The 14514-nt window shown below is 36.1% G+C and overlaps 1 protein-coding gene across 1 annotated transcript in view; it reads left to right on the top strand.

The window, feature by feature from the left end:
• Positions 1-2484, top strand: part of PNPLA8 (patatin like domain 8, phospholipase A2) — a 40604-nt gene extending 38120 nt beyond the window's left edge. The window contains exon 10 of the mRNA XM_012745821.3: positions 1437-2484. Coding sequence (XP_012601275.1) covers positions 1437-1711 — 275 coding nt within the window. The 3' untranslated portion in view covers positions 1712-2484. The remainder of the gene's footprint in view (positions 1-1436) is intronic.
• Positions 2485-14514: the final 12030 nt, after the last annotated feature.

Below are 14514 nucleotides of genomic sequence, written 5' to 3'. Positions count from 1 at the left end.
GAAAAAAATGGGCAAAAGATTTGAAAAGACACTTCATTGAAGATGAGATATAGATAACTGATAAGTACATGTAGAACTTTTCAACATCATTAGTTGCTAGTAAAATGAAGATTGATACCACTACATACCCACTAGAATGCTAAAATTAAGACTGACAGTACCAAGTTTTGCCAAAGATATATAACAGTGGGAACTCTAATATGTTAATGATTGGAATGCAAAAATGGTACTTCCATTTTGAAAGATAGTGTGGCATTTAATTAAAAAACATAAATAAACATACACTTTTACAATATGAACCAGAAATTTCATCCTTTGGTTTTTGCTCAAAAGAAATGGAATCTTATATCCACATAGATTTATCTGTAAATGTTTATAGTAGGATAATGATGATGATTCTGATGATGATGATGATGATTAGAGACAGAGTCTTGTTCTGTCTCCCAGGCTAGAGAGCAGTGGCAGGATCATTGTTCATAGTAACTTTGAACTCCTGGGCTCAAGCAATCCTCCCCCCTCAGCCTGCCAAGTACCTAGTTCTGTAGGTACCACCACACCTGGCTAATTTTTACAATTTTTTTGTAGAGACAGGATCTCGCTATGTTGCCCAGGCTGGTGTTGAATTCCTGGCCTCAAGCAATCTTCCCACCACAGCCTCCCAAAGTGCTGGGATTGCAGGCATGAGCCACAGCACCTGACCCTATAATAGGATTATTTCTAATAACTAAAAACTGAAGAGAGCTTAGACCAGAACTGGAGTGAACAAATTGTATTGTATCTATACAGGAGAGTACTACTCAGCAATAAAAAGAAAGGAACTATTTATATATGCTATAACATGGATGAATCTCAAAAGCATTTTGCTAAGTAAGAGAAGTTAGACACAGAAGAGCTATATACTTGTGATTTTGTTTGTATGAATTCTAGAAAACTCAAAGACTAAGGGGGAAACCAACTATAAAGGAACTTTTTGCATTGATGGAATTGTTCTATGTCATGACTGTTGTGGTGGTTACAAAGGTGTATACATTTGTCAAAACTTGTCAAATGATAGTTAAAATTGGTGAATTGCTTCGTATATAAATTATACGCCATAAAGATGATACCAAAAAATTTAAAACAAAGGAAGGTTAAAAGGCGTATCAGCAGTGGTGAACAGCATGACCAAAAGCACAGAGAGACAAGAACAAGTATCCTAATCTAGCAGAATAATATAAAGTAGTTTGGAAGATGAATTTCATTTTGTAGTTTTATGCATTTATCTGTAATAAGATTCCTTACTCCTATTAATCCTATTAATTTTGAGTAATAAAATAAGCAAGTCCCTTTGTAATGTGCCTAAGATAATTTTAAATAAAAATTAATAGATCATTGCAGAATAACTTACCCTATCCTCTCTTTTTTTAATGTACGTTATTCCTTTTTTGTTTTAACAGAAGTCCATATCATGCTTGATGGTCTGTTACCTCCTGACACCTATTTTAGATTCAATCCTGTAATGTGTGAAAACATACCTCTAGATGAAAGTCGAAATGAAAAGCTGGATCAGCTGCAGTTGGAAGGGTTGAAGTACATAGAATTAAATGAACAAAAGATGAAAAAAGTTGCAAAAATATTAAGTCAAGAAAAAACAACTCTGCAGAAAATTAATGAATGGATAAAATTAAAAACTGACATGTATGAAGGCCTTCCATTCTTTTCAAAATTGTGATGAGTATGTGCATATGTTCTCATAAATGAAGGCCTGTCCAGAAGACTCGCCAAATTTAATAAGGAATTGTGGGGTTCAACATGAGTTAATGTTGAAATATTTATGAATTCTGGGAAATCCTGAAAAAGGTGATGCTTTGGCCAGCTTGCACAGAAGGATATGCTTGGCTACAGAATTCATATGGGAATTAGGTTTTAAAAATGTTAATAATTAACTAAACTTAAGGAATTGTATTATTGTGCTAGTTGGTTTTAGTAGATATTGGTGTTATATTGTTTGATGTTTGAAAATGTATTTAATATATGTGCCAAACAAGAAACTAAAAACTATCATATTCTCCTTTTGTTTTTGCTTTAGTCACCATAATCATGTTGAATTAATGTGATCATTGATTTTATTTCATTTGGAAAGCTAATTTCTTCTTAAATTTACATTATTTAATGTTTTCACTAGCTACCTTCTGCAATCCACATGCCACCTTTTACTGTAATTCCATCTAAATAGATGGCGGAAAAATGGAATTTTCTCTACTAAAATACTTTTACATTTGAAATATGAAAGAACCAAATACAGTTTTCTATTCAGAATTTGCTTATCTTAACATTATTGGGTTAAAAAAAGGTGAAGTTCAAATCAACCACTTTTTCCCCTGAAATTTCAAGATAATGCTGTGTTAACTTTTGTAGCTCTAGCTTATCATTTCCTGTTACAAAGTTGTTTGAATTTACTAAGAAAATATTCCTATCATTAACAAAAATAAACTGTTCAAATAATCTGTTGTTAAAAGGCTAATGTCATTTTAAAATTAATTATTCATAATATAGCTCCCCATTTTTTGTAGCACTTAAATACACCTGTCAACAGTATGTTTAAAAATAAAGTTAGGCTTATTTTACCTTAGTAACTCCTTTGAACTATCTGGATTGTACAAAAGTTAGTATCATATGCACCTACCTGAAACATTATTTATGCCAAACAAATTCATCTTTGTTGTATTATCTATTTGTCATGTAAATCTCTACATTATGTTTAGATTCCTCAAGAAAAATGAAACAAGGTAGGTGCCCTTTGCTATAGACATCTAAACTAAAGCTAAACCCTGTTGTCCATATTGTCATATTGCTCCTTTGCAGTGCTGATTCACAGAGGCAGGGAGATGTGGTCTAGAGAGAGTAGGAGGAAGTTGGGAGTCTGGATGCTAATCCTGGCTCTGTGGCAAAGTCCTGACTGTGACGTTGAGGAAGGCAGACAACCTCCTTGGGCTTCAGATATTTCATTTGCGAAATGAGGACAGCTAGCTCTAAAGTTTTTTAACATTCAAATTACATAGTTTTTAGACACAGTATAAGTCACTGAGAAATGACCAGTGATTCCTATTATAAAATTGTTCTTTCAGACCATAAATATACACACATTAATATGCAACTAGAACAACTTATAAGAGGAGCACAAATAATTGGAAATCAGAATATTTCAGGGAATGCTTTGTAATAAAGCAAACTTCAAGCACAGTAAGGTAGTATTTATTCAGTTTACATATTTGTACCTTATTGTAAGGTCACTCTTGTCCTAAACTGATGCAGTTCATCTATTTCTCAGCTGAAGTTAATTGTGTACCTTTGTGCTTGGCTGGTCATTTCCCTCTTAAACAGTACAATACACAAGTGAACTCTGGCCAAAGCTTTTCTTAAACCACGTAAGTATGCGCCTATGTCCCTGTCCCTATTTCTTCAGCTCTTTTCACTCTACAACAAAAGGCACATCCAGTTGTGTGGTGCACCAGTTTTCAGTCATTCTTGTCCCCATTTGTACTTGAAACTGGTTATCTGGGGAACTGTAATTCACCTGAGATAACCCTCATTTTATAACACGACCAGTGGTTTCTTTGTCCAAAAACATTGCGAAAATGAATTTTCAGACCTCTACAGGTAAAATAGTGTCCTTTTCAAAGAAGCAAAGAGGTAGAAGAGTCTATTTTATACCATGTAAGTTCCTCAACACATCAATTATATTTTTAAAACACAGAATAAAAAATTTTTGATGCTCAGGCTTTCCTGGGTGTCTCACAAGTCTTATTTCTATAGAAAATGGTATACTGGCAATATTTCAGTGCTCTTCTTGCTACAGATATTATTCTTTATTAAAAATAGTACTTCAGATGGAGTTGTCCCTAGAGGCACATGGACTGGGTGGGATTTCCCCTAGGGGGTGAAGAGAGCCCTGCCTCGGTTATAATTACACTGTGCACTTCTTCCCCTCCCACACCACGTTTTTATCCAGGATAAAGTAGATATCAAAGGAATCTTTTGAGAGGGAAGGAAGTCACAAAAGGCCAGAATGGAGATAGAAGAGGATCTTACAATTTTGTTTTGGTGGCAGAAGGAAGAGGCTCCTTTTGAGGTTTTTTCCCCAGCAGCTAGTGACAGCTGCCTCCCCCTTTCACTTATGATAGAGCTGCTGATTATTGGAGTAGCTAGGACCCCTGAAGTTTGAAGTTCAGAATCTTGCCTAACCTGCTATGCCCTAGGAATAGTTCTAGTCACAATTTTGAATATTTCACACGCATCACTGCTAGTAATGTGACTAGAACATAGCTAACATTGGAGCGCTTACTGATAACCAGGATCTGAGCTAGCAGGTTACATGTATTAGTACCTTGAACTGTCACAATAAACTTGTCAGGTAAATGTCATTATTATCCCTTTCTTAGGAAAAGTTGCCTAAGATATCACAGGGAGAGGTAGAGCTAGGACCAATCCATTCTCTTAGCCACAACTCTTTCTTTCCCTCTTTCCCAGAATGTCCTTTCCTGGGATGTGAAGTCACTTTAGCCTACTAAACTGAATCTGTGAAATTTTGGAGTTAAAATTTACTGAGGAGTTAAAATATATTGGGTTAAATTTACAGTGAAGAACTGTACTCATGTCAGTAAATGTCATCTCAATCTCCATGACTTCAGGGTTATTTTTTGTAAAAGAACATTAATCCCATATCAAATTAAGGTGAATACTCCTCTTTATCTCTTTGTTTATTAACACAATGGTTCTCTACTAGCAGTGGTCTTGCAAATCTAGGGGGGCGAGGGGAGATTGGGGAAATGGAGACAGAGATGGTAAGTGTTGTGGGAAGCATTGGGCATGGACAACCCCCTCATAATGAAGAACTCTCGCACCTCAAATACCAACACTTTTCCCTTTCAGAAACTCTGAACCGCTTATCCACAAAATGCAAGTAGTGAATTTCTTCCACAAGAAATTGAAGATATAATTTGCCCAGTTAGGGTGCATAAGCCATTTGTAAAATTCCATTCTGCTTCAATCCCAACAGGAATTCTTTTTACATTCATTGCTTTTTTTTTTTTTTTTTTTTTTTTTTGCCAAGTTTAAATACAACAGAACTGTTCACTTAATCTCACTATTTTGGACCAAATCTATGGCAATTACTCTCTGGTGACTAGGAGGTAGGAAGGAGGGAGATCATATTAAAAAAAAAACAGTTTGTTCTGTTCCTGGCAGGAGCTATCCACCATCCAAAAAAGATTCACAGTGTACAGATGTCCCAGGCTAAACTGTATGTATCGGTCCAAGAGTTTGATAAATGTGTCTCTTAGAACTCACACTGATTGCTTTGTTCATTATAACTTTTATTCAATTGAGTGGATTAAAATTCATCACACTCCACAGATATGCATTATTAAGTTGAGATAATTCGTTAAAAATAATGTTGACTTACCTTCATGATAAAAATCTTTAATATTAATCTTTAATCTGAATACGGACCCATTGATTGCCTCTGGACAATATAAAATTGTGAGATGTATTTTAAGTTTCAGTGTGGTTCAATATGAACAGGTTACAGGGTCCAAAGTGGTTGGTTGAATGTTCCAGTAATAGCTGTAGCTAACATTTATTACCATTTAATCTTCACAACAACCTTCTGAGGTAGGTACTATCATTATTCCTTTTATATAACAATCCTGAGATTATGATAGAAAAGTCATATTTCTTGACTACTTTCTCAATATCTATGTGAAATTATACATCATATTATGACCATGTCTCAATAGCCTTCTCTGCTAAATTAAATATCTAGAATTGCAAATACTGTAATATCTTCTCAAATATTGTATTCTAATCAAATCTACACCACATTCAAGTGCTTGATTTGTATTATTTAGGCAATTTTTAAGATGTACTCATCTAATAGAAGAATAAAATAGTTAACAGTTGCTACTTGATAGCACTCTTTGTGACAGCATCCACTACTATGTAAAAGACAATGTGATTAGCAACAATCCAAAAATCTATCCAATTATCTGAGAAGAAAGTATGGCTATATCATCTTGTGTTAATTGCATTGTATGCCCAACACACCTAGGTCCAAAAAAGTAATGTAACATTTTAATTAAATTGGCTATCAAGATAATTCTGAAAGAATGTAAATGCAATTAAAAATAAACAATATCTTGACCAAACAGAACAGAATATTAAAAAGGAAAAAATAAAAGCCACCAAATGTTCTATGCCAAGATGCACATGTCTATGGGATTCACCTATATGGATCTTGCAAAAGCAAGTAATTTATCTTTCATTCTGTTTTGTACCATTGGACCACATTTTTAAAAAAGTGTTCTAGGGTAACAAATACAGTCATTATGCTTTTGTGCTTATGTAATATACATGAACACTCTAGGAAATTCTTATATCAAAAGTTTTTCGGCTGGGCGCGGTGGCTCACGCCTGTAATACTAGGCCGAGGCGGGCGGATTGCTCGAGGTCAGGAGTTCAAAACCAGCCTGAGCAAAAGCAAGACCCTGTCTCTACTATAAAAAATAGAAATTAATTGGCCAACTAATATATATGGAAAAAATTAGCCGGGCATGGTGGCGTATGCCTGTAGTCCCAACTACTTTGGAGGCTGAGGCAGTAGGATCGCTTGAGCCCAGGAGTTTGAGGTTGCTGTGAGCTAGGCTGACACCACAGCACTCACTCGAGCTTGGGCAACAAAGTGAGACCCTGCCTCAAAAAAAAAAAACAAAGTTTTTCAAATTGAAAAAATTCAACAAATCCAGTGTAATTAACACCTCTTTTCTGCCTTTCAGATTTTATGTTAAAAACACAAGTTTTTAAAATAATGCCAGTAGAATTTAGAGTCATTTAAAACCACTTATTTTTCTATTTCTCAGTCACTGAAGCCACATTCTTGTAAATGACGAGGGCTGTTATTTTGCTAATTTTGAATAAACACGTTTGGTATCAGAATACGATTAATCCATACACATCTAAACATGCCCTTAAGCATCCATTTCCTATGTTGAATTATGTGAAAAATGCCCAGCACTGACACAAAAACTATAGAAGCCATGGAACTTTAGACTAATGCAAATCTCTTTTTTATATGCATTTACAGCATAACAAAGATAGGTATGCTTCAGAGGTTTTGGTAAAGTTTAGATAGCATGGAACTTTGTAATATAGGCTTATACCATTCTTATTTTTTAAGCATGGGAAAATGGTTATGTCCTGACCTTCAGACACCCTGTCCCATGAGTCTGCAGTAGCATGTGTGAAACTACCACTATGTCTGGTCCATCACAAGCTTAATCATCAGTTCAAGTTAGAATGAAAACTAAATTCCCACCCTCTTTCGTGCAGTTTTCACAACCAAAGAGTTGCTTTAAAACAAAACAAAAAAAACCCCAGTATCTTGTATGCACCAGAAAGTAAACCCTGCAGTCATTTGAAAACATCTACAGAAGTCATGATTTCAATTTTAAAACATGTAGTTAAAACTATTGCATGAGAGGTAAAGGAGGGGAAATTCTCATTGGGCAATACATAATTCAAATAGCATAGTTTCCTTTATTTTTATCTAATTATTTTATGTGTTCCCAATTCAACCTGCCATATGCTTCTTAGAAACATCTCACAGCTTCTACCATACTGCTAGGTACAATATAGGTCTTTAATATTTATCTTAAATTAGGCTTAACTGAATCTGTCTTACACCATGATGGGGAGATGAGGAAAATGAAAATGCTTTAAAAAGTACTTTTCAAAACAATTTCATTTTTAAAAATCTGAAAATGGTGCTTTTCCCTGTGCTAGTAGATAGAATGATGGCTGGGATCCTTGTCTTCTTTGTGAGCTTGGGGCCTTTCTAGACAGTAAAAATTCCACATTTCCTTTCACACAGTGCCTGTGGTAAACATCATTCATGTGGCTTGCATGTCTTATATCTACAGGGACTCAAATACAGCTCTTCTGAGCACAGAATAAAGGTTTCTTTTGTTCAGAAAGTGAGCTTTTTCCATCCTTTTTTGACCAATATCTGCTCACTCTAAAGCCATATCCCCTGTTCTTCATCAGTGCTCCCTGACTTGGAATCGCCTTCATTTTGTCAGATCGAATCTTTTAAGTGGGCTACCTTGTTGCCTGGATTCCTAAAGATACACCTTTTAGTAAATTCATGGGCAAGAGGGTTCTGTACCTTTAATAAACGATAACTATAGCAATACATTTATATACAGCACTTATTCATAATTGGATACAGCATTTATTTACTTTTTAAAGCACCTTCAAATATGCTTCCTCATTTTATTCTAACTATCCTGTAGGTTTGGCAAAGCCAGTGTTATTATCCCACAAGGAATTTCTGAGAATTATGGCACTGAAAAAATCAAAGGCTTGTAGGAGCTTTCCCTGTTACCTTTGATGACTTGGGTCATCAATGGATTCAATTCCCAGCCCAGGACTCCCTCCACTGCTTTCCAAATAATAGTTGGGGATGGGGGTTTGGATGCAATTAACAGATTTTGATCATGGTAGTGGTTTGCATTTCTTCCCAGTAATGGCATATAAGCAGTGTATTTTTGTGAGGCTTCTTTTATTTTCTTAAATGGAAATACCTCATCATCTAAATGACATCTGTTAAGTGCCCATTTGTATCATCAACCTGATGATAAGATTTCAGTACAGTATATCAAAGAATTTGTTCTCTAAAGACTATGATATCTGGGTGACAGAAACACAAAACAATTTGGTGAGCAATATCTTATACATTTTGTAAATATACAAATTGTCTTAGTCCATTTTGTGTTGCTATAACATCATACCACAGATAGTAATTTCTGAAGAAATTTCTTTTTTTTTATTTTACCATATTACAGGAGTGAAGATGTTATAGTTTGAGGATATAAATAGTGTCTGCTCTTATTTATTTGAAAATAATGTCATGGATTTTGGAGACAAATGCTTTTGCTACACATGAATTGGTACATTTCATGTTATTTGCTTCCAAATAATTTCAACCAACTTTCAATACCCTTATTTCTGAAATTGATTTTAAAGTAAAACAGTAAGTATGAACTTAGAAATTATAGGTTTTACATGTTTTCTTTATGCCTAAAAAGATACTTTAAGATATTCAGCTAGTTATATATCCCTTAGTTTGTAACAGTTACTAAGTGTCATGCAATTTGAAATGAAACCAGTTACCTATGAAGAAATATGCCATGAGCCTTACTGTTGTTACCACCTCAAATCTTGACTACAGAGTTGACTTCCTTCCCACGAGACTACTCCACCAAGAAATGCAGAAGAGAGAGAAGCACATCAAATTGAGTAGAGGCTCCGTGGCAGGAATTTTGACAGGCAGGGAAGGCATAGTTTCCAGAGCATATCTACATTTATGTTTTCTTGTCCTGGATCTGGAAATGTAATTTTTTTTCTGTAGCCAAAGAAAGAGATTCTTTATGCCATCTTTATGCTTAGTGTGTTTTTAAACTTATTATTATTTCTTAATAGAGCATCCTCATTGTGCCTCACACTATACATTCTCCCACCACCGACAACATACATGCACACCGTGTTTCCTGAGCCATATGAGTTCTCTGTGCTGACATGTCCTTTGTTCATTGAACAAGTATTTCTTAAATGCCTAATATGTGCCAAACACATTCTAGGAATGGTAAAAAAACATTGATCTGGAGTGGTGAAAACACCAAAGCACCAGACCTTGTGCATCTGAAAGAATGTCTTGGCCTTTAAAAGCAGTCATTCTGGGAAGCTCTAGAACTGTCTTCCTGAGCTAGTACCTATATATGTTTGTGTATATAATATATAAATACATAACAATTCCTATTATATATGTAAGTAATTTCTGTTATATATAAAATATTTAATTTGATATGTATGTATAATTATATGCAATTAATTTCTTTACTAATAATGTAGAAGAAATAACATTGGCTTTGAAGCAAAACAAGTTCAAATACATGACCTTTCAGCAAGTTATTTAACTGTTCTGAGCTTGAGTTTCTTCACTTTGTAAAATCGGGATAACAATTACAGAAAATCATGGTTGTGAGGATGAAATGAGATAACAAACTACCTATGATCCACATATGCTTGACATATAATCCTCAAAAAATGACAGCTGTTGCCATTAGTACTTAATCAACCCAAAATGGCAACACTGCACACCCATCTTACTTAGCAAAAATCTATCTGGACATATTTTAATAAGTAAGACTCAATCACATGTTTTTTAAATTAGAAATACTTTCTATATGATATAGATATTTTATTCATTTACATAGCATGCAGTGAGATGGGCAAAAGTCTGTCAGTTTCAAAGTTTAGAATTTTTGGTTTTTATTTCTACATTTAGGTATTTCTATTTTAAAATCTCATGCATTTCCAAACAGAATTACTAAAAGGCCAAAGTACAGTAATTCTTTAAGCACATAACCTGCCTCTCCAATGTGTTCCTCACTTATTTTAAGGTCAACTAACTGCAGGCTATTCTATTTCTGGACCATCTTTTGATGGTCAGAATGCAGAGGTCCCTCTACCACAGGGTGCACATTCACGGGACATGCTATTCCTGGGATTTGGAGTAAGTACATAGCTGTGTTAGCTCCAAGGTTTAGTGCCAAGGGCAAACAATGCCCAGGGGCCACCAGGTACCACAGCCTGGCCTGGGTCATGACAGTAGAGAAGGGAGGGAAAAAGAAATGAGAAAATAGACTAAGATTTTAAATAAAAATATTTTGTTGGAAAGATAACATAAGTCTAATAAAAAAGACAAATGATTTTAAAATCACCCATAGTTCTGTCCCCTTAATAGAACTATTTTCATTTGCATATAGCCTTTCTTTTGTATGTATTTAGAGTTGCAATAATGTGCAGGTACCATTTTGTGTTCCACTATTTTCACATAAATTATAGCTTATAAACATCCTTATTTCTCAGTCTTCTTAATTATCATTTTAAACTGTAGTATGACATTTCCATGTTGTGTTACACCATCACTTGTTAAACTTTTTTTTTTTTTTTTGAGACAGAGTCTCACTTTGTTGCCCAGGCTAGAGTGAGTGCCGTGGCATCAGCCTAGCTCACAGCAACCTCAAACTCCTGGGCTCAAGCGATCCTCCTGCCTCAGCCTCCTGGGTAGCTGGGACTACAGGCATGCACCACCATGCCCAGCTAATTTTTTCTATATATGTATTAGTTGGCCAATTAATTTCCTTCTATTTTATAGTAGAGACGGGGTCTCGCTCTTGCTCAGGCTGGTTTTGAATTCCTGACCTCGAGCAATCCGCCCGCCTTGGCCTCCCAGAGTGCTAGGATTATAGGCGTGAGCCACTGCGCCCGGCCCACTTGTTAAACTTTTAATATAAAGATCCTCTAATTTTAGCAAGTAAAATTAAGCAGAAAATAAAGTGATTTGATTTTTACTCTCTCTTTCTGTCTCAAAGCAATTCTTGGTAAAATAACAAATGGCAATAAGAAAAACAACAGTCTTGGACAGTCATCCAACTGAATAATAAAAACATTGAGGGGCAGCAATACATTTATCTTTAAATACAGGTTTTGGATAAAAAATTCAGTAAGTTTTTCAAACTGGAAAAGAATAATAGGAAAGCACTTTTAAATGTTGATACAGAAAGATGGCCCTAAGCTACAGAAATGTTTTTTGAATCACATTAATAAATTATAATTGTGATGGTGTGTCTTTCTGAAAACATGAACAGAAATAGATAATTACACTAGTATTCTGATTTTTTCTAATATTCTGTAATATCTTCAACATATATCCTGATTTTTAATCTGGAAAATATGGTTACCATTTACTTTTTATTTTTTATTGTTGCTTAAGGACATATCTTATTCCTTTCTAGTTTCTCCACCTCTTATCTTCTCAATTCTGTCCACTGGCATTTCAATATACACTAGTCTCCCCCATTTTAAAAACAAACCTCTCCCCAGGCTCCACATCCTCCCCTTCCTCACAGCCAGATTTTGCAAAGAAGTTGTCACTGCTCACTTGTCTCTGCCTTTTTATCTCCTTCCTCTTCACTCTGCAACTCCAGACAGACTGTCTCGGTCACTCCACTGCTTGCCTTTCTCTAACTTGCCAGTGATTGCCAATTCCCACATTTCGTGAATGCTTTTCTACTTCTCTTTTCCTTTACCCATTAACAGTATTTGTCAGACATTCCCTTCTTGAAAGGTAATTTTCTGAGGCTTCAAAACACAACCCTTTCTTGAGGATTTCCTTAACCTCTTGAGCCTTAGTTTTCTCTGCTCCCTAGATGAGCTCCTGCTCACTGTCTTCGCAATTGCCATCTCAGTCCTGGCAAATCCCAGCCCAGACGTCTCTCCTGTGCTCCACACCACTGACCCAACTGTGTACTCTTCTCCCCTTGGACGTCTCAACGGCACTTGCAATTCAAGATGTCGAAACCTGAACTCATCATCCTGCCTGTTCCCTTAGTCCTCAGCACCACCCTTCTTCCTATGTGTTCTAATTCACCAGCCTGCTAGTTTCTCATGCCAGGAGCCTAACGTCCTCCTCCACCTGTTACTTCCCTTGGTGGTAACCAAGGTCTATTAAACTCTTATGCTAGAGATACTTATTCCACTTTGCTTTTTCTCCATCACCACCACCTGTGTTCAACCACCTTTTTTTTTTTTCTGAATCTTTTAGAAAGCCTCTTAACCAATCTTCCCATATCCAATCTGGTCCTGCAAATCTACTCTCCATCTGTAAGCAGCAAGCTTGAAATCCTTCAGCTTTCCAAAGTGCTTGTCACAGTGTCAAGGCCCTGCACCACCTGGCCCTGCCTGGCCCTGCCTGGCCCTGCAGACTCATCGCATACATCTTTCTGCTTTGCTGTCTGCTCCAGCTCCCTGCCATCCTTTCAGTTTCTGAAATGCCCCAAACCACTTCTGGCCTCCTGCCTCTACAAATGCTGGGCTTTTGGGTGCATAGCGATCTCTTCTCCTTTGTTCACTTAATTCGGCTTAAAATCTTCAAGGATTTAAAATTCCTAATCCTAATCCTCAGACTTAAGTTTGGTTCCTGTTCCTAATCCTCAGACTTAAGTTTGGTTCCACGTTTTCACAATCTTCTTGCAATCTTTCATTGTGTTTACTACAACTGGAATGAGATAATCAGACAAATATTTATTCTTTTCCAAGCTATATAATCCCTGAGACAGAGACTTCTGCCTCTTATTTGCTGCTTCATCTCCAGCACCTAAATAGCATCTGGCATATAGTAGGTGCTCAATGAACATATTGATTGAATGAATGAATTGAAAGAAAAATGCACCTTGACTCAAATCCCAGATGTAACTTCTTACTATGTGACCTCGAGTGAGTCAGTTAATCTCTCTGAGCCTCAGCCTCCTCATTCAACAAATGCTAGAGCCCTTCTCCACAGTAATACCCCAAACATAGAACCCTTATGTGCCAAACATTGAGTAAAGCACTGTACATAATTGCTTAATTAGCATAACAGACAACTATATGTCAAGATTTAAAACTCTGTAATTTTAAAAACTATTGTCTTTAGTAACAAAATATTTGATATTTTATATGCTATAAATAATATACTTTCTCACATATTTAAGTTGATATTTGTTAAGAGAACTCTGTGCTTTCAGTATTCAATATTTAATATGTATGCTGCAATGCTGTTTAAGGCATTACTAATGAAATTAATATAAAAATCGTGGAAATTCTTTTTTATTTCAGCATATTATGGGGGTACAAATTTTAAAGTTTTAAATAATGCCGTTTCCTCCTTCCCCCCACAAGTCTGAGTTTCCAGTGTGACCATCCCCCAGACAGTGCACATCTCATTCATTGTGTATGTATATACCCGCCCCCTCCTCCTCCCACCTGCCCAATACCCAGTTACTGTAGTTCCTATGTGTCCACTTAGCTGCTGCTCAGTTAATACCAGTTTGCTGGGAAGTATAAAAATCGTGGAAATTTTTGAGACATTTGGCTACTAGGGGAAAATTGTAGAGCTCTTGGCCAAAAATTAAGATAACAGTCATTTTTAAGAAAGTTTATTGTTCCAATTAATCCTGCCTGCCATCCACACACACACAAAGATTTAGGATTAGGTCCATTTATAAAGACTTGGATGTCCAGGTTTGAATTTTGAATTCTTAGACTCTTCAGAGTTCTGTGCTACAATGTGGTGACATGGGTACAGCCAGTCCATAGCCCACCTCTGTCTTAGTTTTGAACCTCCAAAGGCCTCAAACCTTCAAAGTATACTTGAGTGAACACTCCAACCCACGTACAAGTTATGCCCCCGCCCATGCAAGCATCCCCACACCTCTGCATCACCTGCCTTTGAGGCCTACAGTTGTGTACATCAGCACAATAGTCCACTGTCCAGAGTGTGGGGAAGGGGTTGTTCATGTCCTGATGGAATTTTTGATCTTAGTTACCCAGATGTGGTCTAGAAAAAGGAGAGAGTGGCATGGGCTCTAGGTGGCC

Source organism: Microcebus murinus, chromosome 9, assembly GCF_040939455.1.
Source record: "Microcebus murinus isolate Inina chromosome 9, M.murinus_Inina_mat1.0, whole genome shotgun sequence".
NCBI lineage: Eukaryota > Metazoa > Chordata > Mammalia > Primates > Cheirogaleidae > Microcebus > Microcebus murinus.
The sequence above is the reverse complement of the archived record's forward strand: the minus strand, read 5'-3'. Positions and strand labels throughout refer to the sequence as shown.